We start from the raw sequence: 24,988 nt of genomic DNA, 5'->3' as shown, positions 1-24,988 counted from the left end.
CTTTTGTGTTTTTAAGATTAGATTCCTCTATTGTAGTTTGTCTGCCTGAATTTGCTAGCTCTTGGGTGTGTAGCTGACCTCGGCTTATGGCCAGGTGTAATTACACAATATCAATTACTACTGTCTCAGCCCAAAAAGTTCTACAAGCTGGTGCTAGTGACAGGTTTCCAGGGACAACTAAGTGGATAGATTAAGTAGTTAGCACAAACCATGTAAAATCACTTCCCAGTAATTGTGTACACTCACTTATAAATAAGCTAATGTCAAATTTGCTGATTCAAATCCTGCCAGATGAGTGAACACTGAAAGTTGTTGGATAACTGTTCAGTGGCCTGTGAGTACTGATAGTGTGCATCTCAGTGCATATCCAGTAGGCAGGTGTCCACATTAACTCTGGGTCGTTTGCATACCACAGTGATAGGCATGATATAAGAACATAGGAAAAAAAAAAACAAAACTACCAGCACATTTGGTCTCCCTGTTGGTAGTCTCTTCAGAAAGACAAAAGACTGAATGGGGACACGGTGGCTGAATTCCCCTTTCACTCCTAGAGGTGACCCCTGCAAAGCTTCCACTACTACTGCCAGTGCTGACTGCTCTCCAGTTAAGTGGATTGCCAATAGTGATGATGCTTTTTTGTCATGTGGATCTGTCTTTGTTAGGCTCTGGGCTGAGTCCCAAAAGTATCTCATAGTCCACTTCTCAGGCATCTGAGAGTAACAACGTTGACTCACTACCACTCTGGGCTGGATTTAAACCAGTAACCTAGTTGGGAAAGGCTCTGAACCTGAGCACCAATCTCCTGAACCGTCCAATTCTGCTACTCATTTACATGCCCTGTGCAAACCTCACTTTCCAAACAATGATCAGGACCCTGTTTGTGGAGAACTGAGTTCTAAAAGAAACTGAGGATTTCCCTTTTTCTGCAGACATCTTCCCCCCGCCCGACCTGACGGACGATGGTTTGGCCCGACCCGTGCTGGCGGGCATTGTTGCCACCATCTGCTTTCTGGCTGCTGCCATCCTCTTCAGCACACTAACTGCCTGCTTTGTCAACAAACAACGCAAACGCAAGCTCAAGCGCAAGAAAGGTGAGCCCTGCTACTTTGTATTTTACTCCTGTGGCATTTTGTGGTCATCTTCCCTGTCGGTCTCTCTCCTGAGTGTCTTTATGTGAAGCTTGCCCTAACTTTATCCATCAGCTGTGACTGTTTGGATTTTGGCCCTTCCTCCCCCACATTCCTCAACTCTAATCTGAACAGATGGGTAAAAAAATTAACAAGTGGTAGAAATGTGTGCTGAGGTCTGGAGGCTCGCTTTAAGAAAATCCCAACATCTCACTGTTGCGAGAGGAGAAGAGGTTGGTTATGTGCTAGAGCAGCAAAAGGGAAGAGATGCGTTCTGGCTATACTAGAACCTTTGCTGCGGCCTGAAACGTCTTGTGATCAGAAATGGTAGAGGCAAGGTGGGGATGAAGATGAAATTGAGAGAGGTACCTAGGCTGACATGGCAGGGGAACCTTCCTAATGGTGATATTGGTTAGGCCTAATGGTGATATCGAGTTTTAGGTTTGGGAATTTTTCATTCTTGGGGAGAGAACCTCCTTGCAGACTCTTTCCCTTCCCATGGCTCTCCAGTGGTTGGTTCTAAAGTAATTTCCTTCTGAGGGCCACCAAGAACAGTTGCTCATATCACTGGTGTTTCATGGATCATATAGCGTGAGAACTGTTGCATTTTAGAACAGGCGTGACCAAGTCATGGCTCTTTTACAGTTAAAGTGCAGCTCACAAGCTCCCCATGTCCCCGCCCCCCTGCATTCTCCACTGACCAGACTGGGGAAGAGAGCTCAGGGCTTCCACCCTTGTGCAGGGTGGTGGGGCCAGGGGCTTCTGTCCTGCAGGGAGGGGTGGTCTCATGGCTTTAGCCCCCATGGGGGGAGAGGTGCCAAGGCTCAGGGCTTCAGGCAGGTGCCACTCCACAGGGCAGGTTGAGAGTGTTTTTGCGGCTCTCAAACTTCTGAAGATTTATTGTATGTGCTCCAAGGGTCAGTAAGTTTGGCCACCCCTGCTATAGAGAATCACCCAGAGAACATGGTGGAAGCCCCATCACTAAGTTATATAAACTTAGGAATAGGATAGGAATGCCCTGCAGGGAAATTCACATGAGCTGGGGATGCGGAGGGTGGACTCTCTCTTTTAAATCTCTAGTGTGTATGATTTGGTGACAATAGGATTGATAGGAAACTGTCTGGAGTTGTTTCTTTTGTCTGCAACTATTAAAGCACAAATCAACCAAAATTTGGCCTCTTGTCGAGCCCTTTTTTTTTTCTTGCTGTTGTTTGTAAGATTTTTGATGCCTTTTTCTGCCTAGTTGTGCCTCTTTAGAGTTCTCTCTTCACTCCCCCTTTTCTTTTCCAGACCCTCCTCTCTCGATAACCCACTGCAGGAAGAGTCTGGAGTCTCCGTAAGTATCTCTGCCACAAAGAGGTGCCGGGTATCTCTGAGGTGCCACTCAGGCTGGGTTCTATCTGGTGGTTTTGGAGACGCCCCTTTGTAGGGATGCTGCTCACAGGAAATGGAAATATCTAATGTTGAGTGCATCAAATCTGCTGATCATGGGATCTGATACCTTTGGTGTTCCCTAAGTCTTTGGAACAAAATAGCCTGCAAGAGACTGCCTGGCTTTAGAGCAGAAGCAGAGAAAGTAGTTACCAATGAAGCCTGTTGTAGGAGATTGCCCAAGGGAGTAGTGCTGGACTTTTTATTTTGAGGTGGAATTCATAGAAGACTAGAGTGGGAAGAGACCTCAGGAGGTCATCTAGTCCAATCCCCTGCTCAAAGTAGGACCAACACCAACTAAATCATCCCAGCTAGGGCTTTGTCAAGCCAGGCCTTAAAAAGGATGGAGATTCCACCACCACCCCAGGTAACCCATTCCAGTGCTTCATCACCCTCCTAGTGAAATAGTGTTTCCTAATATCCTACCTAGACCTCCCCCCACTGCAACTTGAGACCATTGCTCCTTATTCTGTCATCTGCCACCACTGAGAACAGCCGCGCTCCATCCTCTTTGGAACCCCCCTTCAGATAGTTGAAGGCTGCTATCAAATCCCCCCCCCCTTCTCTTCTGCAAACTAAATAACCCCAGTTCCCACAGCCTCTCCTGATAAGTCATGTGCCCCAGCCCCCTGATCATTTTCGTTGCCCTCTGCTGGATTCTTTCCAATTTGTCCACATCCATTCTGTAATAGGAAGCCCAAAACTGGACGCAATACTCCAAATGTGGCCTGACCAATGCAAAATAGAGGGGAATGATCACTTCCCTCGATCTGCAGGCAATGCTCCTACTAATGCAGCCCAATATACCGTTTGCCTTATACTAGCAATTTTTAAGTGGCTGCTTTAAAAGAAGTGGTGGATCCTTAATGCAAGTTTCTCTGTATCTAAGAATATTTCACTTTTGTTTTTTCTTTAACTGGGAAATCTCTAGAATTCTACGAGCAACTCTTTTTGCCTTGAAGATTTTCCCCCATTTTATCTTCCTCCCCACACTCCTTTAAAGACCTTGGATCATTGTATCCCACTGGTCTCAACTCCTTCCAGAGCCCATCAGCAGTACTCAGTGCATCCACCAGCAAGGGTAGATAGAGACAGAGGGTGTCTTTGGTGTGAGAGTAATAGTCTGGCCTCTGATCACCTCATGTGGTAGCTTCAGGAGCATCATGCAAGAGACCTGTGCTGACCCTGACACTTGGTATTTTTTATCTTGTTCTGCTGATGTCATCCCCCCTCCCCCCCCCGTGGGCTCTTCCATTCAACTGAGAAGACCACACTTTTAAATTTCCTTGCCCCCATTGTTTCAGTTGGATCTGCTGAGTCTGTGTCTCTAATCCCAAGACTTTTGTGTGTGGTCGGGGGCGGAGGAGGGACTCTTCTGAACAGCTGCCCCCTTCTTCCCTTTTCAAGCCTTAATCCTTACACTCCAGTCTTGGAGGAAAATCATAAGTATTTTTTCTTCTCATTTTGTGAGCTGGGATCAGAAGTTGCCAAATACTGCAAGAGGGGATGTTCTTGTGCTGTTCTTCCCCAACGGCAATCTGAAGCATGAGAAATGAAATCACATGAGGGAGAACATCTTATGGAGAGGTTTCCCAGCCTAGTTTTGCAAGAGGCTCAGATAATACAAATGAACATACAAACCTTTGGGTACTTAGCCAAACTGAAGCCAAGCCCTGGATCTGTTTTCATTCAGTCTTATGGGTCTGTGGAGCTAATTTCAAGAAATTGCAGTGGATTGCCTGCTTGAGTGGGGGAGGAAAGAATATGGAACATTTCTCTGTTTGGCAGTCAAGGGGAGAGAAGTAGTGGTCACCTGTTTTGTCTTCTGTCTTACACGTGCCCCTGCCCAGCACACTGCTGGAGCCTATGTTATAACCACATGAGCTTCTGCCGTCTTAATAATGCCCACCCTAAATTCTTCCAGGCCTCCCTCTTCTGGGACCAATTAAGGCTTTTTCTTTTTGTGCCCGACTGGCCTGTGATCCCGCTGCGCAAGCCCCAGATTTGTCTCCTTTCCCTGTGACCATCCCCCGCCCTTTTTTCTTTTGGTTTCTCTCCTCTGTGGTCCAGGTTGTCTTCCGGTAAAGTGAGTCCCGAGAGCATCCGCACGCTCCGCCCCCCCTCGGAGTCCTCTGATGACCAAGGCCAGCAGGGCAAGCGTATGCTGAGCCCCAGCAAGGAGAAGGAGTTGTCCCTTTACAAGAAGACCAAGAGGGCCATTAGCAGCAAGAAGTACAGTGTCTCCAAGGCTGAGGCTGAAGCTGAGGCTACTACCCCCATTGAGCTCATCAGCCGTGGGCCTGATGGCCGCTTTGTCATGGACCCCTCAGAGATGGAGCCCTCACTCAAGACCCGCCGGATAGAGGGCTTCCCCTTTGTGGAGGAGACAGACATGTACCCTGAGTTTCGCCAGTCGGACGAAGAGAATGACGACCCCATTGTGCCCTCCTCTGTGGCAGCCCTCAAATCTCAGCTGACCCCTCTCTCTTCCAGCCAGGAATCCTACCTTCAGCCACCAGCATACAGCCCCAGATTCCACAGGGGCTTAGAGGGAACAGGTGCTCTGGAGAGCCGCCTGCAGGCCACCGGTCAGGCCAGACCGCCAGCTCCAAGGCCTTTCCACCACAGCCAATTTTATGGTTACCTCAGCAGCAGCAGTCCTGGAGAGATGGACCCTCCACCCTTCTACATGCCAGAGGTCAGCCCTCTCAGCTCTGTCATGTCCTCCCCTCCTCTGCACCCTGAGGGGCCCTTTGGACACCCTACCATCCCCGAGGAGAATGGAGAAAATGCTTCCAACAGCACGTTGCCCCTGACCCAGACGCCAACGGGGGGCCGGTCTCCTGAGCCATGGGGCAGGGCTGAGTTCCCTTTCAGCAGCCTGGAGGCTTCTCCCATGATATTTCCTCAACAGCTCCACCAGTGTGAGGTGGCAGAGTGTGTGCAGCTGACGGCCTGTCTTCCTAGGGGCCCGCCCCCTTCCTCCCTCCAGGTCCCTGCATCCTACCCTGGCATTCTGCCCCTGGAGGCACCAAAGAGTTGGACTGGCAAGCCACCTGGCAGAAGCCAACCCTCTGTGCCCACCACCACCAAATGGGAGGACAAACCTATGCAACCTATGGCGAGTCAAGGGCAGCTAAGACATACCAGTCAAGGTATGGGCATACCCGTGTTGCCTTACCATGAACCGTCCGAGTCAGTCAGCCACAGTGGCACAAGCACATTTGGCCTGGACACCAGGTGGTATGAGCCCCAACCCAGACCTCGGCAAGTCAGGAGGGCTGAGCCCAGTTTACATCAGGTGGTGCTACAACCTTCGAGGCTTTCCCCTCTGACCCAAAGCCCCCTCAGCTCCTGCAACAGCTCCCCGGAGCTGACTGCACGTGCCAGACCGCGACCGGGTCTCATCCAGCAAGCGGAGATGTCGGAGATCACCCTGCAGCCCCCCGCGGCAGTCAGCTTCTCCTGCAAGTCCACCCCGTCGACCGGCTCCCCGGCTCAAAGCAGCAGGGGAGAAAGCCCCAGCTACCGACCTGCCGTGGCCTTCACCTCTTTGGCCACTGGCTACCCCTCCTCTCAGTGCCCCTCCCTTCCCGGGGACAGTATGGATGTTTTTGGACAAATTCCCTCTCCGAGGAGGGCTGGCGAGGAGATTCTCAGACCTGAGCCAACACCGACAACGTTATCCACTTCGGGGTAAGTGTGTATGAATCCTTTAGCTGCCCTTTTTCTGCCTTTCCTTCCCCACCACCTCACCCACTGCCCCCAACTCCCTCTTCTTCCCCCCCCCCATCATCATCACCATCTGAAATCATAGGGGTTGTTTGGACACGCTGCAGCATCCCTTTTGGAGGTGACTTCCAGTTGGCATTGGTAGGACCCTGCTCTGAAGAGGCTCTCGCTACTGGCACCGTTAGGACACGGCTCATGATAGTGGGTTAAATAGGCAGAGGAACGGTCATTCATGGTGTGTTATCTCCAACAGCTGCTCTTCCCCTCGCCAGTCTCTTGGGGATTGGGAGTGTCTGTGTCTTCGGATGTGTGGAGAAGGGCCTGGCCCTGTAAGGAACTAGATTAGGGGTCTCGTTACCTGTGCTTGTTGGGTAAGTGACCAAAGGTCACCGGCAGATTCCTTTCTTGTTTCCTGGCTCTTGACTTTCCTGGAACAATAGTGTGTGCCTGGCTCCCTGGCTTCTTTCTGCCCTTTCCCACAAAGTCTAGTGACCATAACGAACGACAGAGGTGGCCGCAAAGGTCACCTTGCCGCTCCATTTCCAAAAGCGATGCTGCAGCCCCAAGACTCGGGCGGGGAGCGGGTGCAAGAATTTAGTCCCATGAACAGCATGTCAGGAGAAGAAATTCACCCGAGCGGAAATCAGGAAGCTGCCGGTATTCTCAGATCCTGCCCCAAAGAGCGAGGCTGCTGCACTAAACTCCAGCGGCTGGTTTTCCAGGTACCAGGGTTGCGCCAGGCAAAGCGTCTTTCTGTTTTTCTTCTCCGCCTGTTTTTCTTCTTTCCCTCGTCTTTTTCGCAGCACCTTAGATCCTGTAGATGTTCTTTCCTTCCATCCTCTGTCTTTTGGTTTAAATTCTATTTTTTTCAAGTAATGGGGTTTAATCTCTTGATCCCTCAAATTGTGGAGCTTGGGGAATTAATGGTTTGAAGTAAACTATAAGCTCAGTGCAGTTAAACTCGGTGGAGAGAGGATCTTGGGGCAGGCAAGGAGGAAGGGCGATGTTCAAGCTTGCGTAGCCAGCATTGGCTGAGGTGTAGGAGGTTAGTGTCACGTCAGGAAAAAGCATGGTTTGCGGGTGGGAGCCTGGCTTTTCACCCTGTGGTGCCCCTTGCATTTCATTTACTCTCTCTGGTACCTGGAAGCTTTAAATCCTTTGAAACCCAATTAGCCCATTCAGCACTGTTGTTGGTTGCTGGCTTCTGGAGACTGGATGAATGGGTCAGAGAGGGGTGCTTATGTTGGGGGGGGTCTGTAGTAACAAAATCAACCCCAAATCAATTCTGTTGTGGCTTTTAAAAAAATATATGTATATATCTCATGTGAAAATATTATATATATATATATATATGTGTGTGTGTGTGTCTCCAACCAATCTAATATAGCCAGGACACCTTGATGAGGTATAGGGAAGTCACAGGACAATTCTGTGTTAGAGCACTGTTGTCTGCGCTTTTATGCAGTGTTTTTTCATCTGCTTTGTTTTTTCTTTTGTTTCTTCCCCCTTTCGTTTCCAGCCTCGTTTGGTTTTGGGTTTTTTGTTTGTTTCTTTCCCCACTTCTTCTCCTTGGCATTTTTGACGTGCTGATGTGTTGCGGAGCTCGGCTCCTTGCGGGTGTTGTTAACTGCTTTGTTTTTGATTAATCTCAGCTATCTGGGCAGTGTTGTCGAGACAAGCTTCTCCTCAGCTCAATAGGTAAGGGTGATCCATGTCCGAAAGGATGGCTTGGGGGCTGTCGGAGGGTGGCGGGGAGCGGGGCGTGGAAGGGGCTTTTCCAATCCCATCTCTTCCTTTAAAGGGGAATAAGGAATTGTAAAATACTAGGACAAAACCTTTGCACTCATGGTCTCTGTGGCTTTTGGGTTTCCCCACTCACCAATGCCTCAGGGCTCTCATGGGTTCAGAGAGGCCTACCTATGGTCGGGATACAGGTAGAAAGACTTGGTATGGCTGTGACTTTTGTGGGGGCAAGCCTGGTGAGGAGGGAAGACGGCTCCTTATTCTGTATTGTGTAGGGAGGTGCATGGTCTAGTGGATTGAATGGGGTTGGGAGCCAGGGACATGTAGGTTCTAATCGCAGCTCTGCCACTGACTCGCATGACCTTGGGCAAGTCGCTTCACCTGTCTATGCCTCCACTTTCTTCCTCTGGCAGTGGGGATAGTAATATCTACCTGGATGAGTGGCGAGAAATGGTCTGTGAAAGTGTTATATAAATGTTCAGTGCTATTTGAAAATTAAATCTTAAAATACTGGATTTATCATACGGATACAAATGAGGAACTAAGAATCAAAACGGGCACATGCTCAGCAGCACCTAAGAGTAGCTCTCTGTTTGACATCAGCTAGCAAACAGTTAGTTAGTTATTTGGGACCGTGATCTCATTCCATGAATTCAGTAAAGGGAAGCCAATTTCAAAATACTTCTCCAATTTTATTTTAATAGCTGAGGGTTCCCTTGATTCCCAAAATTCCTAAATTGTATTAAACTGGAGGCATTCTGGGGGTTTTTCTTTTGTAGATTGCCACAGTACGCCACATAGCTTCAGCTCATCAGTGTTAAAGCTTTGTTTTGATCTGTAGTAATTCAATTGCAATAGAAGTCTCACCTCTCTGAAATTTTCCTCAATGAAACCTTGCAAGTTGGCTTCAAACCTAACAATGATTACAGTGACTTAAGCAAATCTTGCAAGATTTTGCCAGGAAAATACCTCTTGGAGACTTTCTGGGGGCAGTTTCACAGATATAGCAAGGTCCTGGAACAGAAACAGAAGAGAGAAATAGGAACTTGTTTCCAGACTCCTTTGTAGTGGTTGAGCTTCCTCCTCGTCTTCCGTCCACTGAGTCCTTTAGTGCGCTAAGCTTGATTTTTATCAATTTACTGACTCTGAAGACCAGAAGTGAAGGTCAACTGAAGTGACACGCAGGCCAGTACCAACTGTGTTGGCTACCAGGGATGTAGTGTCCCAGGTCTACTTTTATTTCCACTATCGGAGAGCCTGCACGCACCCACAGAGCAGCAGATTCCCAGAAGCTCACAGCCGCTGGGCCTCGGCTGCTGATCAAAGGGTGAGATCCAGCTCCTAGCCCAAGCATGGGCCTGTGTGACTGGATAAGAGACCTGCTGAGTGTTGCGACACAGCTTGGTGAAAGCGGCAAGTTATACCCGAAGGGATACCATTCTCCTAGCTCTCGCCGAGAAGTGTGATGAGGGAGACAGATGGGGATGTCGGGAGGGTGTGTTGCGGGGGGAGGGGAGGGCTATACAGAGTTGGACATTCAACCAGGGGAGAGAGTGAGGTGTCAGAAGGTGGGTCTATCGCACTCAGGCCCATCTGGGTACCGGGGAGTGCCGAATGCGACTGATAGAGGGAGCAGTGACGTCTTTACTACAGTGTCCTTTTTGGAGCATTGCCCTCACAGCTGCCAACTAGACCACTTCAGTCCTTTCCGCAGAGCTTCAGAAGCCACTGAGAGAGAGGCCCTCCTTTCGGGGTATTCTGTTTAGCCCTGGCAGCCTTGGAAACTTTCTGCCCCAGACCCCATGCCCCACTCCAGGTACCCATGGCAGCCCTGAAGCCTTCTCAATCCTCTTCTCGCGCCGATTCCAGGCTGAGATATTCATGCATGTCTATAAAAGTTTTCCGCAGCAGCCAAGCCACAAAAATGTCCACTTGCAAAGGCCAGGGACCAAAATGCATCTTACTCTGGGACTTGGGTGCAGAACCCATTGTAATAGAACCTGGGTTCGCTGTCAGGCTCTCTCTCAGCTAGAGGAGGGAGAGAGCCATTATCTCGAATGAGGAAGGCAGAGGGATAATAAATCCTGCACGCTAATAAGAAAGAAATCCCATAAACAGCACAGCCAAGTAATTTCCTTCTGATTTAGGGTTGTAAAATTGTCAGTGGATTGAGGCACTGGAGTTTTATACCAGACTAGCCAGGTTTTATGCTGCAGTAATAAAAGCGGGGAGGGGAGATGTGGTTTACAAGCTCTGTGGTGGCTTACTCATCAGCAGCAGGGCACTGCTAGCAGGTGAATGGGATCTCCTCTGTGAGATGCATGCAGATCAGGCTGGATGGGACTGGCGGATGGGGGCAAATAGAGGGATACAAGTGTCTCTCTGCATGCGGTGTTCATTTATATTCTCCTGGCATGGCTGGAGTGGAAAGGGCTTTTGCAATATCTCTTGCTGTGTGAAGGGCAGGCAGGTTTTATTTAAGGGTGTGGGTAATTTATGCCATGATCAAATTAACTTTCCCCTTTCTTTTAATTGAATCCAATGTGCTGTGAACGTCTCCGAACTGGGAAGAGTTGGTTCTGTCCTCTCACTGCGGTAGGAAACCCAAAAACCACAGGGAAGGCAGGAACCTCAGCATCCCAGGCTGTCCAGTGCTGGCAACCCCAGCTCCTCTTCTCCCTTTGGACAGCACAGTCAGTACCTGGTATGCAAAGCCTCTGGTGCCTCCTAGGTGCAAGCGGCAAAGCCATGTCCATTCCATGCGTGAGGAAGCTGCCCCACCCCCAGTGCGGGGAGGATGCCGCCGCCTCGCGTTGAGTTGGAAACGAGTAGGTTCCCCTTTAAAGACTGTCCATGTGCTGATCCTCTGCATGCGTTTCATAGCCACTCTTGCTTGGAGAAGTTGAGTCCTCTTGTCCGAGTGGTTTTCTTTTTTCTTCTTTGTTTGTTGGTTTTATTTTCTCACTCCTGATTTCATTTATCTTTTTTTCCCCCCCCCCTCTGTGGTCTTTTTTTCTTCCTGTCCTCTCCCCTCCCACCCCTCTTTTCCTCTCCTTTCTCCCTTGTTCCTCTCCTGTCAGCATGGTGAAGTCCGTTGCGTAGATGAGTTGTGTTGTCTGCAGACCTGTAGACGGGATGCCCGCTGTTATCCGCTCCTTTTTATCTCATTGCGGTGGGGGTGGCTTGGTAGCAGCTCTGTGGAAAGGGAGTGACTTCTGTTTTTCTAGCATCTTTGATTTTTTTTTTTTGAAGGATCCTAAGCTGATCCCAAGTGATATACCCACAGCATCCTCTGGGTTGGAGGCAGCAATCAATCCCGCACTGGACTGGCGGGGAAGAGGAAACTCCTACTCCTAAGAAAAGTCTCATGGGATCTTTAGCGTCCATGCAGCACACAATGGATCTTAGCTTGTAATATTTCCTTGCATGAAAGAACTCATGTATATCAATGGAATTTATAATCTTGGAAGGGTGAAGGATGGAGTAAACCTGGCCAGGATTTGAACCTGTGGGATATAGGCTGTCTAGATGGTTTCAGACCGGACCTTTAGTTGCCAAGCAGTAGCCTAAATTCTCTGCCCGTTTGTTCAAGGGAAGAGAGGCAGGGAAGATGTGTGTGAGGAGAGAAAACTTTTAAATTGCACCCTGGGGTCTTCCTGCCTCTTCTTTTGACTTGGCTTTCAATTCTGGTGGAGATGGGTTGCAGTTCTGCCCTAGGCTTTGTCTGCTACTCTTCTAACCTCCTACGTGTAAAGGTATTTGAAGAAGAGCAACAGAGATTCTTTGCTGGGTTGGACTAGTGGAGCTGCTCTCTTAGCCTAGGGATAAAGCCCTTCTTGCTATGGATACCGGAGACTCTTGTTTCAGCTCCGCTGAGGAGAAGTGACGCGTGCTAGCTTTGTAACTCACTCTTCTAGATATTGCCCTTCATACACTCAGGAACTGGCTGCTTTGTGCACTTCCTAAAGGTGAGGCACCTTCAGTAACTTTCTGTCCATATGGTTCTGACTCATGCTCATCAGGAAGTGTGGTAAATTGAAGACCAGGAGAACGTCTCTATTAGTTCTTCTGACCCAAACCTAATGCTTTGGAGAGTCTGGGATCTGAGTTCACTTCGGAACCTCGTAGAAAGTACCTGCTGCATTTTTAAAGCTACCTTCAGTGCTCCAGAGTGAATGAGTGCAGGGACAGGTTCCTTTGCATCATACATGGTGTATTCTGGATGGTCTTTTTGCATAGGCTGCTGCCCAAAACACTACAGAAGAGGCAGGAGGAGTGAGAGGCCTTTTGCCAGTCTTGGAAACAATCACAACAGGAGAGTTGGAGTTGACTGCAGAAATAAAGGGTGGTAGAGAGGCTCTAAATTTGTTGGCGAGTAGCTGTCCTTTCCTCTGCTATTGTCCACTCTTTACATCTACGACACCTGAGGTCAAACTCTATTTATGGTGAAACATGGGTTTAGTGTGCTTGCGATGTGTGGCTGGAAATGGGGGAGTGGGGAGTCCTATTTTAGAGAACAAATGGAAATGAGTTTGATGGAGTTTCATGCTAATGTCTAGTGGGCATTTTTCTAGCATCATAAATGTCACAATTGCTAATATCTTCTTAGAAGAGGCACGTGGAGAAATGGCAGGGGCTGCTACAGGTCAAGGCTGAGCGGTATCGCTATAGTTATGTGGCAGTGGGGACCAGCAGCAGAATAGGTGCTGCAGGTTAGAACTGCTTCTCAGTTCAGGACTTAAAGCGCAGGAGCTGTTTCACCTTGTGATGGAAGACCAGGACTAGAATAATTGGGGTCAGGACTGAGTTACATTGTCAGAACCATTTGGAGAAGTTGACTCAGTACCTGCCTGCATATAGCAGCCACACGCTTGTATCCCATTGATCTAAAACTGAAAACTCAGTAAAATCAGGCATGGAGTAATGTGTGTGCAAGCTGGGTGCAGCGGAGGGCAACTGCTAGCGTTGTCGGTACCAGTTGTTGTTCAGCAGCACAACATAATGTGCAGCTCATCAGAGAATACCAAATAGAGAAATGTTACAGGAGCACTAGCTTCTAAAATTAAGCTATAACCCTGCGTTCACCATTGGAGGCAAACCTTGGCTAACAGAGGAATTTAACTGTCGTCCCTTCGCTCTTACACATCCTAATTCTAGCCCATCCAAGGAGGGTGAAATTCTCACTTGGCTCCAACAGGAGGGAATTGTGGCTTGTCTAAAAAAGGTGTTTTGTCCTCTGCGGAAGTTAATGCCGCCTGCTTTGTGGGGAGGTCCAGCTATTCCATCAGAGATGGTCCTGAGGATCTGTCTCTTGGCACATTAGTCAAATCTTGATATCTATGCTTGAGCGGTGAATATGAAAGGGGCTGTTTTATACCCTAAATCTTATGGCTTTAGTTGCATCTGCTGGTCCCCAGCTGCTCAGTCAAATTGCTCGTTATGTTCCATATGCTTCTCAGTGCTGTTAGCAAAATCAAGAAACTTTGCCAGTCATATCAGTGTCTTTAAAAACCTTGGAAGTCACCAGCCTGCAGTATTCTAGCAAAGCACCTACTGCTACAAAAGTCCCTTCCCACGTCCGCTCGTCTTGTCCCAGCGTAAAGTCTCGCCATGCCACTGTGGCCTTAACACCAAAATGCAATGAGGGACGTAGCATCGAGTAATGGGAAGCCCGGTTCTGTATATATTAAACACTCAGGGAGTTTCCTCCTAGAACAAATGTCGACTACAATGAGATGCTACCAGCTGGACAAGATGAAAATAAAGAATAATCTCCACATCCAGATTTTTCACAGCTAAATGGATGGAATGCCCTGAATTTGGCCCACAGACACCCAACTCCTCTGTGATGTCTTTTATCATGGCATATTGCAATACTTTAAGCCTCACAAAACCCCATGTGTGGTGGGTATTATCTTTATTTTGCAGATGGGGAAATGGAGACTCATTGAGGGACAAGTTACTTGGCCAAGCTCTTGCAGTGACTGAGCAGAGAACAGAATCCAAGCATCTACTCCAACCCTCCCTTCTTTCAGTGCTCCCCAGACCCATTCAGCACCAGACTGATCTGATTGTAACCAGGGATTGGGTTTCATGTGTCTTGCAAGTTCGTGTTTTGCAAGGTCTAAGCCTTAACCTAACTGAGAGTGTTTTTGTAGTTTGCTTTTCTCGTGAGCATTGAAAAGAAGGACAAATCCTCCTCTTCCTGACCTGCTGTTGGGTCAGAGGCTGGTTTCTTGATTAATACTCCACATTGTACAGAAAGAGCCTTCTATGTATTGGATTTATCTCTGGGAAGGCTCCAAATGACCAGATGGCCGCTAGAGTAGAGCTCACACTGGCATCTGACAGTGAAAGAGAGCTGCTTTGGTTTATGGCCATTAACAGTGCAGATTCCCCACAGACAGTCAGGCAAACCTGAGTGGCTTTAGGCCCTTTCATATTTTCTCCATAGATGGCACTTTAATTTGTGGGAAAAGCACTGGCTAATGTAATCATTGTCTTTGTCCAAATCTTCTGCTGCTCCAGCCTGTCCTATTGGCTCTCTCCATCTCTTTGTATGGGAAAACTAGAATTCTCCCACTTCGTTACCTTAGGCTGCCCTGTAGCAGGCATGTAAATGCGAGTTTTGCCTCTCTGAACACGTCTTCCATCGACCCCACACTTATTGGTTCCATCTGTTTCTTCTGCTGCCTTGAAGATGAGCACAGGGGAGTCGATGGGAGCGAATGAGAATCCCAGTGCGCTGGACTACTCTTGGTTAAACTCAAATGCAGTGAAGTGTGAACAGAAGACCAGCTCCCATTTGGGTTCAGATTAACCCTTTCAGGGGAGTGTTACTGAAATGTATGTGAGCTGACACATTAGACACCCCATTCTTGCTCCCATTGCCCTGTCTCTCTTTGAACCCTCGAGTTGATGGGTGAAAGGTGTAAGTGCAGTATTCCTTGCTGGTGCTAACTCTTTGAAACTGCCACCCGGGAAAGAATTGTTGCCTTTATTTTCCTCTTTCTCTCAGGAAATGTTACGAGCTACCCCTCTTAGCAGGTGTTTTGAGACGGTTTGATCAGTGGTCTCCAGTGAGTGAGTAATGATACCAAAAGAATGTCTCCTCCGACTTGGAAAGGTGTGACAGAGGGAGGGGGAATGTACTGGAGGCTCGATGGATTAAATCTCTGTCCTTTCATCTCAGGAGAGCTGGGTTTGAGTATTGGCTTGGTCTCACAGTGAAAACTACTTTGTGGACCTGGCCTACTCACTTATGTGAAAACTTGAGAATATATAGTTGGACAGACTTCATCCAGAGGGAAGGGTTTTCCTATACTCACCTGGCCCCAGTGTCCTGTCTTCCAATATCTAGTCAGGGAAGGACTAGCAGCCTGGAAAGAAATGCACAAATAAACCTTATGCTAAGAGCCTGTTTCCCATGCACCAAACTCTAGAGAAAACATTGACCTTGCAACAGGCTTTGGTGGAAGAATAAATCAGACAGAGAATAAATCAGTGAAAAGGGGTGGGGAAACTCGCGCTACTGAACCCCTGAATGAAAATCCCGTTGTAGGAAGTAGAGATCTGCTCCTGCCCCCATCCCCACAGTAATAAAATCTTGTAAATACTTTAATTTCAAAGTCATGGTATGTCTTATCCTACTGGGGAAGAAAATCAGAAGCCTGGCATCTATCATCAGTTCTTATTTTATGGTGTGTGGTGTGGCCCAGAGCTGTGATCCTGGAAGGGGATACCAACTTGCCAGCCCCAGAAATGCTGGCTTGTAAACTCTTTGTGTTTTTGTCATTTGGTCCCTGTTTTTGCTGTGGGGTTGGGGAAGGGAAGTGTCACTGCTTGCAGTCTGTCTGGGCCACTCTTGCCGTAGCTGGCTGTGTGCATAGCGGTAACATGGGTGCCGCTGTCCTGTTACCGTACACCTTTTGCTTTCTCTTTCTTTAAAGGGGTTTGACGCGGGTTCCCAGAAGTGCCTTGCCGGACATAGCATCTGCCCATCGCTACCTACGTTAATGGTTTTGAAATTACAGAAACAAATGCATTTTTAAGACGTGAGCCTCGGTACCGGTTGTCTTGCAGCATGGCTCTTCCAATTCCTCCACAGCGTAGCCATCAGCAGGCATTTGATTCTGTCCACAGGAACAATCAGGGTTGGAGCCTAACACCTCTCTCTAAACTTTGCCTGTTTCTGCCTGACCTACACTCATCCATGGTATGAGAGGGAGGGAAACAGTGGACAGGGAAGTGTGTGTGTGTGTGTGTGTGTGTGTGTGTGTGTGTGTGTCGGGTGGGGAACTACAGCTGTCCCAAAGGCAGTGAGTAGATGGTGCCATGTTTCCACCAGCATCGTATTTAGCTCCAGTGCAGCTGGCTGACCTTATTCCATCGGCCCAGGGTTTCTCATTTTCCTTTCCATGGCAGAGGATGACCGGTCCCTCCCCACCCGAGATCTCTTCTGACTGGAGTGTGACAGGGGACCACTGATGGCACGTGTCTGCTTTTCCTTTCTAGAGAACGTCCATCTCCATCCCGGAACGCTGCTGCACCTGAGAGGCTCGAAGCTCTGAAATACCAGCGGATAAAGAAGCCCAAAAAGTCATCCAAGGGCTCCTCAAAATCCAGAAAACAATCCAGTGAGTGTGAGGATCACAAGACTCCCCACTAGTCTCCCTGTCCATCCTCTGTTTGAGGCCTGATGCAATGCTCGTTAAACTCTCCGACTCTAATGGGAGTTGATTCAGGCCCGTGGACTGTAGGTCTTTGTTTGAGCTACTATAAAACCTATGTGTTATTCTCTTGCTCAACAATTCCTTATAAAGGAAGCAGACTCTTATTCCACGAGGCCACAAGGGCTTCCCAGCTCCTTTCAGCTGTAAAAAGGAAGGCCTCATCTCCTGTGTTTTTTTGTTTTTATTTTCCTTGGGATGTTACTCCAGACCTCAGTCCAGAAGAGGAAGGGGATAACTTTCCTTTGTAGTCCCAAAACAAGCTGGAGAGCCCTAGAATGACCCTTCTTCCAATGCCTTTAGAGGCTCTCTATCCATTTAAATTCAAGATCCTCTTACATCTCTCCACCTACATCTCTGCTGTCATTTCCTCCTGCTCCTTCTCCAGCCCCCTATCTTCTCCTCAGGTCCTCCTTCCCTTTGTCTCCTACTCCCCCGCCAAGCTATGTGCCTTCCCTCACACTGTCCCCTACACTTAGAACAACCTTCCTCTTCCTATCCTACATCAAATCCCTCCAAAAATCCTCCTCAGTCAGCTGAGCATTCTGTGTTAACCTTCTTCCCAGCCAAACCACTGAGGCTGGTACATTATCCTGACTTAGACTGTGAGCTTCTCAGGGCCGGGCTCAGGCATTTGTTTTACGCGCTCTGTAAAGCACCACATCGGCTCGTGGCATTGTTATAGGTAACTAATCCTCTTTATCTCTTGTCCTTCTCCTTCTCTCTCCCTCCTCAGATGGTTCTGCCTCCCAGGTTCAGCAACTTCCCAACTCTCAGGTACTGTGGCCTGACGAAGCGGTCTCCCTCCGCAAGAAGAAGAGACACTCTCGTCAGGATCCCTTCGCTCGCCTCTCCGCATTGAAGGATGATCTTTGCCACCGGCAGCTCCCTGAGGATCAGACAGCTATTCTCAACAGCGTGGACCATGATGATTCTGGCGGGCATGCCACCTTACTTTAGCGTAGCGCCAGCCAGAGAAGGTTCAAAGGGAGGGGGGAGGAGGGAGAGGAGATCTCATGAGCTACAGACACATGTGGGGAGAGATGGGGTGTGAGCTTCAGCCTGGATTCTCATACCAACAAGCTGAATGTGCAAAAGCGATCGTATTGCACTGGGTGCACACAGTCTGTTTGGTATCACATCCAGGAAACCCAGCATCCAGTCTTTGCCCACTGGGAGAGGCTCTCCCTTTCATAGGACACCTTCCATTTAGTGTGGATCATGCGATGGGGTGGGAGGGAGAAATATCCTAAATTAGAGGGATGGAGGGAAAAATACCCTAGCCTCACCCACCCTCTGCCATTTGGAACAGAAAAAGGGGAGGTTGGGGCTTGCAGGGCTCAGAATGAGAGGGATTCAAACTTAGTGTTGTCATAAGAGTCTGTTGTTCCTCGAATCCCCCCCTCTCTGCTATGGCTTCAGTTTTATGAGTGCTGGAAGAGGGATGAGATTTTACATCTTGGTTTCCAAAAGTTATGTATAGATTTTAAAAAAAATCATAGATGCAGTTTGCAATGTATATTTATACAGTGTGTATTTAGGTAGGAACATGGAAGTAAGCAAATGGCCTGAATTCACAGGAATCATTTGGATTCCACAGAAAACAATGAAATGACACACAACAATCCAGATTGGAACTGATGACCCAGTTAATCTGATTATTTTAGAATAATGCATTACAAAATTATCCCAGCAAACTTTACCAGTGCAAAATCTCATTGCCTCTCCAACTTTTGGCCCAAGGATGATGGATAACAAAAACACAAATTATATTTTACTTCTGTCCAAAACCCTCCCCCAAAACTCTAGGATAAGTAGATGTGTGAAATCTTGCAAGGTCACACACGTGCACTCTCTCAAAACTTGTTAATTTTAAGGTAACATCTCTTTGCAAACCTGCAAGGATGGGGGTGGAGGGCGGAATTTAAATCCAAGGATCTTCTGTCTCAAACTATACTTTGTCAATTTTGAGGAGGGGGTTTAGATTGTCAATTTATTATTATTATTAGTAATGTTCTGTAGTTCACTTTGTAAAATTAATGAAGTCTTCGAATACAAGATCTCACTACAGGAGTGTTTACATTCTTTAAGCTTTGCTGCAAATTGAGGAGAGAGAACTGATTTTTTTTTTTTCTGTGTAGAATGTGAATGGAAATGGTTCCACTGGTGTACCCCACCAAAAAGTGTGAACTTCAGTCTGCATCTTCCAATCCATTGCCCCACTGATTAATATAAACCAGGCAAACACAATGCCTGAGAAAAGGCTTTTGGAAGGTAACTTGGTCCCCAGAGCTGAATAATAGCTTCTAGCTGCAAGCAGTAGAAACAAATTCCGTCACCTTGCATCAGTTCTAAATATGTTGCTGTTATGTCCCCTTCCCTGTTCCACCTCCGCCCCAGTTTTAGAATGAATGTGATGCATTGGGTTTTAACACTCCCAGGATTCAGTCTGGGGAGTTACGTTGTCCTCCTTTTACCAATGCCATTCCAATTCTTCACCAGAGTGTATTTTCTATTCAGATTAGTTTAAGACCGATTCACATGTCCATCAGTTTCTCTCTGGATTGCATAGGCCTATATACGAGCGGCAACTCTGGTGTAGTGAATGGAATGTGAGCCTAGGCGTCAGGACCACTCTGTTCTCTTCCTGGTTCTGCTACTGACTCATTGTGTGGCCTTGGGCAAGTCACTTAACCACTCTGTGCCTCAGGTTCCTCATCTGTAAAATGGAGATAATGCTACTTAGCTCCTTTCTAAAGCACCTAGAAGTCTACAGGTGAAGAGTGCTATATAAATGCTAAGTATTATTATATTCCTATATTGAAAAATATTTAGATACTTTCTAAGTGGCAAGATCAAACCGTGCATCCAGGTCTTTGTGTATTTCTTCCCTTGTGCTGGAGTGCGAAGATGGTAGCCTGCCTGGGAATAAAACAGTTATGCTTTTTATAGCATTTCATGTGGGTGTTTTTTTGCTTTAAGTGAATTCAGGATGTAGAACAAGTCTCAGGTGAATCCTGGGAGGACCTAGGTACTTCTTTGCACCGAAACTCCACGGCCGAGGCTTTTCACTTGCGTACTTTGCAAGGTGGGTGTGTGTGTGTGGTTTTTTGTTTGTTTTTTTTTTTTAAAGTGGGATGGCCACAACACTTTCACCAGTCTCGCTGTGGTTAACATGTTCTTTGACTATTATATTTGCTTATGGTTGAACCTCAAAGGGCTCAGTGGTTGGAAGAAGCATCCAAGAGTTTCAGATGCTTTGTAAAATGAACAGTTTTAGATCAAGCAATATCAGTGAGTCAAGCTGTTGGGTGAAATTTAAAAATTTCACCGAGAAGTATCCCAAGAAGACTTTTTTATTAAGGTTTTTGTTTCCAGTTGCATAAGATGTTCAGAAACCAATAATAATAATAATAAAAATGACTGAACACTTTCAAACCTCAAAATCCTGATTAGGTTAAAACACATCAGAGAGAACTCTGTGATAAAGAGTGGTATTTTTTTTCCAACTTAAAAAATTCCATCCAACAGGAGACAGATTTGCTCACAAGGGAGAGGAGGATACTCTGCATAAAATCTGAATCTCAAGCAGGGATTGGGGCATTTTGGCAAGCATACATTTGGTGGCCCTGGCTAGGTGAGTAACCAATTTTGCCTGTGGCCTGAATGGGTATTTTTCCTTACTTTTAAGGATTGCCCTAGACTCCACTAGGACCTGGATTGGATTTCATGTCACTTGCACACTAGGTGTAAAAACTGAGTCCATATGACTTCAGCTCACAGACATTAGTGCCAGAGAGAAAAACAGAAACTAATTTCTAGCCCTGGTCCAACAGGCCAGCTGTGTGTTTTTTTTTTTTTTTTAAATGAAAAGCTTTTTTGTCAATGGGGAAGGAAGCAGTTAGCAGTAGGTACCATCTCAAAATTTTCCAGGAACCCTTGCCTTCGAGGTTCCCAATCTGTGGGTGTGTACCCACGTACGCTAATGTCACAAGACTCTGGACCCCCTCCAGTTGGTGGCACTGCACAGAGGTAGCTTGTTTTACTACTGCTTCCAATCTATAGGTGAAATTGGTCCCTATGCAGAGGGAGTAGCACAATGTCCATGCACCACTTAAGTCTCTCTGAAGCTCTATTTTTGATGAGTTGCATAGGCCTTCTGCTGACTCTCTGTACAGGGCAAACTTCACTTCACTTGCAAAGACCCTTCTTTCTTCTGCTCTTGCTTTGTAACCGTCCATGCAGGATGTTTACTTTTTGAGCATTTTCGGGGCTATTCGTGGTAGCTCTTCATATTAACAGGGCAGTATCTAGGGTCTCTTGGGATGACGGTCTCCTCAAGGCCCTCTCGCTGTCCTGACGTACGTAGCCCTAGAGGACTTGGATGCAGGGACTATTGGCAGAATATGCCAGCTCACTTGGTCCATCTTCTACGGGTTTGTTTCTTTTGCAGACACTTTTTGAGCAGAGAGCCCCCTGCTTTCCAGGGCCTTCAACCGCTAGCGACTGGAGCTGCTGCCCTCTCTGTCTCTTTCGGCTCTGTGAGTCATATAGAACCCTGGAAAGGGAAATCCAGTCAGTGAGCCTCATAGAAGCATCTTTCCTTTTTCAAACTATTCTTCAGCCTTTACAGCTGCCTCCTCCCCATCTCCTTGACCTTAGTTACTATTGTGGTTCATGTATGGGGAACAGGGAGATGGCAGGCACGAAGGGAGAAAATATTGGCTCCCTTCAACCATAGCTAATGTTGCTTGTGCTACAGCAAACGGCCTCTCCCCTCATTGTGGAAACTGCTTTCACAACGTCTGGCTTTGATGGCCTTCACAAGGGGTTTTCTTTTCCCCTTGGCAACCTGGGACATTTGAGCTGTGCCAAAGGATGCCAAGCCTTCTCCCGTTTCCACCGTGTTGAAAACCTTTTGCCTTTTTCTTGGTCAGCTGCAAACACAGCTGGTTTTTTTTGGGTATTTTTTTTTTTAACATGGAGGAAAAATTCCTGGGCCGAATCCCCTTTTTGTAAAGCTGTCCTGGCTGGAAATTTTTGCTGTTTCATCAGGAAAATTATGGTCACTCCCCATGGAAATGCAGCCCTTTTTATTGGTTTCCCTGAAAATCCCAGGCAACACTCAAAACACCCACTTCCTCAGGACCTGTGAGGCACCACCAACAGCAGGAATGGTTCTCATCTGGCTCTACCGAGCGCTCCTGCTTTGTCAAGCATGTAAATATCACAAGATCATAACATCAAATCCATAGATTCTTGCACCTTTTTTGGAAATTGGTTTTCCTGCTGTGTAGAATATTTCTGTCTAAGAATTCTCCCCATCGCAATCCTTCAGCTCCTTTTCCACATAATCTCAGTTGCCAGATGTTTTTACAAGACAACTTTTCCTATTGCAGCTCGGTGTGGTGATTTGAGGACATGGGCAGCAATGTGTGGGGGATGGGAGGTGTAGGCGCATTGCTATCACTTCTGCAAACCAACAGTGAAGTGGTACTGCAGACGTATACCGTGAGTGTCAGCTGTGTAAGTACAGAACCAACTGACGGAAGCAGAAAAAGTTTGATTGACTTTAATAGTAGTATTTAAATCTGACTATACCCTAGACTTCCTTTTAAAACTGAGGGAGGGAGGAGTCAAGCAGGACTTCCTCCCTCACTGTATTTTGTTAAGCAAATGTATATTGTCTTCCAGGATTGTCCCTGAATGCCCTGATGTAAAAGTTTTCTCTGCAAAGAGCTAGTTGTTGCACTCTGAGAAAAGAGAACTGACTCAACTGCACTGTAAAAGTTTGGGGGGTTCCCTTGACCTCATGAGAGTGTAGACTTTGTACGGCATTCCAGCTAGCCCTGCAGATTTGTTTTGAAAAAATTAGGCCCAACTATTTGAAACTCGGATTTGCCTTGCAAATCTATTTTGTTCAGAAGGTCTTATGTTTATATGCAACGTGTACTGGTGTGAGTAGGGAGACTTGGTAAGTGGATTTGGGAGTTGATACCTGCATGTAAAGTAGGCACTTGGAGAAAAATGATTTTGCAATTAAGGTACCGGACTGGAATTCGAGAGACCTGGCTTCTGTCCCCAGCTCTGCCATCGACTGTGAGAGCTTGAGTGAGTGACTTAATGTCTTGGTGCCTCAGTTTCCCTGTCTGTAAAATAAAGTAGGATTGTTATCCCAATTTCAAGGAGGAGCTATGAGGCTTAGTTATTAAAGTTTGTTTTATGATTTGAGGCTATGACCTGTATGGTCATATTATGTATAGATACCATGGTATCTGGAGACTATTATAAATTCACAGGATAGGAGTGCGGTGTATTTCTTCTCAGGTGTCTAAATATCCTTTGTGAGTGCTGACCTATATCAGTCAGATGCTGCCCCCAGATGCAGAACTGAGCACCTTGTCTTGAACTCCCAGATTTCTTGGCTCTTCTTTTCACTAATCCAGGAAGTCCTGGTGATGGAAATCCAAGATAACTTTTCCAGTGTATGGAGTTTGCTACCTGAACAGCAACTGGAATACCTCCTTGGTCACTTACTTCCATTCTCCTGTTGTGAGTTTTGGAGGCTGTTCTCAGTATGTTGAAGGCGCTATGTCTGTTTGTGGTGTCTCAGTTTATCTCCATGGCACTGGATTGTGATTCAGCCATGCTTTCAGGGAGAATTGGAGACGACGATTCTTGTTGGGTGTGGAGGAAAAGCTGAGTCAGACATGCATGCAAATCGCAGGGAATTGTGTGGTGATAGCTACTGAACTGCATATGTAATGTAAAAAGAAAAGGAGTACTTGTGGCACCTTAGAGACTAACAAGTTTATTTGAGCATAAGCTTTCGTGAGAGCTGTAGCTCACGAAAGCTTATGCTCAAATAAACTTGTTAGTCTCTAAGGTGCCACAAGTCCTCCTTTTCTTTTTGCGAATACAGACTAACACGGCTGCTACTCTGAAACCTGTCAATATGTAATGTAGGCTTGGTAAGTGAAGTTATCCCTTATTAAATGGAACTGAAAGGCCTGGTTTGAGCATGCAACTGGGTGCCAGGAGTTCTATTCCCATCTCTGCCACTGGCTCAGTCTGTGGCCTTGGGCAGGTCACTTCACTTCTCTGCTTCAGTTTCTCCATCTGTAAAATGGGGACAATAATATTAATTTACCTACCTCACAGGAACGTCCGTGAGGATTCATTAGTTACTATTAGTAAATCCCTTTGAGGATAAGATGCACTAAAAATGCATATTTAATGGGGCTGGCCAGGGAGGGCTGAAGGACAGAGCTCCTAAGTCTGCCAGAGGGTCATTCTCTCCTCCTCCTTCTTCTGTTCCAGCCGCTATCAGCTTGGCAGAGAAGCCAAACTGTAGTCCCAAATGCAGACTTCCTCCAAACACTTGGTCCAAACCTGCTTCTTAGTGGTTAATATCATTTGTGATGGGGACCGCATTTCCAATATCTTACTACTTTAATCCTCTTTTTTTTTTTAAAAACAAGCAGTTTCACTCATGGGTTTTAGGTGAAAAGCTATACGTTTGGATGGATATTGAAATATTCCAGGTTTAATCAGATTTATTGTTTTGGAACAATTAGCTAGGCCTTGTCTATACGAGAGAGTTGGCACAGCTATAACTTGAGTTGGATTTTAAAATGATATAGTTGAAATAGTGCAAAAGTTGGACACTCGTATTTTGGGTTAAGAGTGGCTTATTTTCATTTAGTTAAACCCGCTGCTAACTGTTTGTTTTAAACAAAACTAAAAAAAGTTTCCAGTTTAACTAGAGCACTTTAAATTCTCACCTAAAATTATACCAATGTAACTTTCTCAAAGTAAACAAAGCTTTAAGGCGCTCTTAAACTGAAATAAGTGTGTTCACACAAGGGGAGTTGCATCCATTTAACTGAATAGGTTGGTACAAGTTTCTTGTGTAAGTATGGCCCTAGATTTATTTGTGCATTTTTAGCTCTCCTGTTCCTTTGTATTACAGAGGTGGAGCAGGATTTTTCCAACTTAGTACAACATATCAAGAAGGTGCAAGATTCTCTGGGCAATAAGCAAAAATCATGGCATTTGTTCAGGGACACTCGTGTGGATGCAAAATTCTTGAAGAAATTGGATTTCAGAGGCCCTAAAGGGTGAGATTCTGGTCCCTGATGCACTGGTGTAAATTTGGAGTCCCTCCATTAACTTCAGTAAACAATCTAACTAAAAACAAACTTATCCTAAAAAAGGTACATTTGG

At 46.7% G+C, this 24,988-nt stretch overlaps 1 protein-coding gene across 2 annotated transcripts in view; it reads left to right on the top strand.

The window, feature by feature from the left end:
* IGSF9B (immunoglobulin superfamily member 9B) overlaps nt 1–19,714 on the top strand; it is a 96,049-nt gene extending 76,335 nt beyond the window's left edge. Inside the window, exons 16-20 of one of the 2 annotated variants that reach the window (XM_038380656.2) lie at nt 930–1,091; nt 2,418–2,463; nt 4,629–6,254; nt 16,548–16,669; nt 17,499–19,714. In XM_038380656.2, coding sequence (XP_038236584.1) covers nt 930–1,091; nt 2,418–2,463; nt 4,629–6,254; nt 16,548–16,669; nt 17,499–17,722 — 2,180 coding nt within the window. In that variant the 3' untranslated portion in view covers nt 17,723–19,714. The remainder of the gene's footprint in view (nt 1–929; nt 1,092–2,417; nt 2,464–4,628; nt 6,255–16,547; nt 16,670–17,498) is intronic. The other variant, XM_043500969.1, reaches the window with a different exon arrangement.
* The last annotated feature ends 5,274 nt before the right edge of the window (nt 19,715–24,988 follow it).

Source organism: Dermochelys coriacea, chromosome 22, assembly GCF_009764565.3.
Source record: "Dermochelys coriacea isolate rDerCor1 chromosome 22, rDerCor1.pri.v4, whole genome shotgun sequence".
In the NCBI taxonomy this organism is placed as follows: Eukaryota; Metazoa; Chordata; order Testudines; family Dermochelyidae; genus Dermochelys; species Dermochelys coriacea.
Note: the sequence above shows the minus strand (reverse complement) of the source record. Positions and strands in the feature narration are given on the sequence as shown.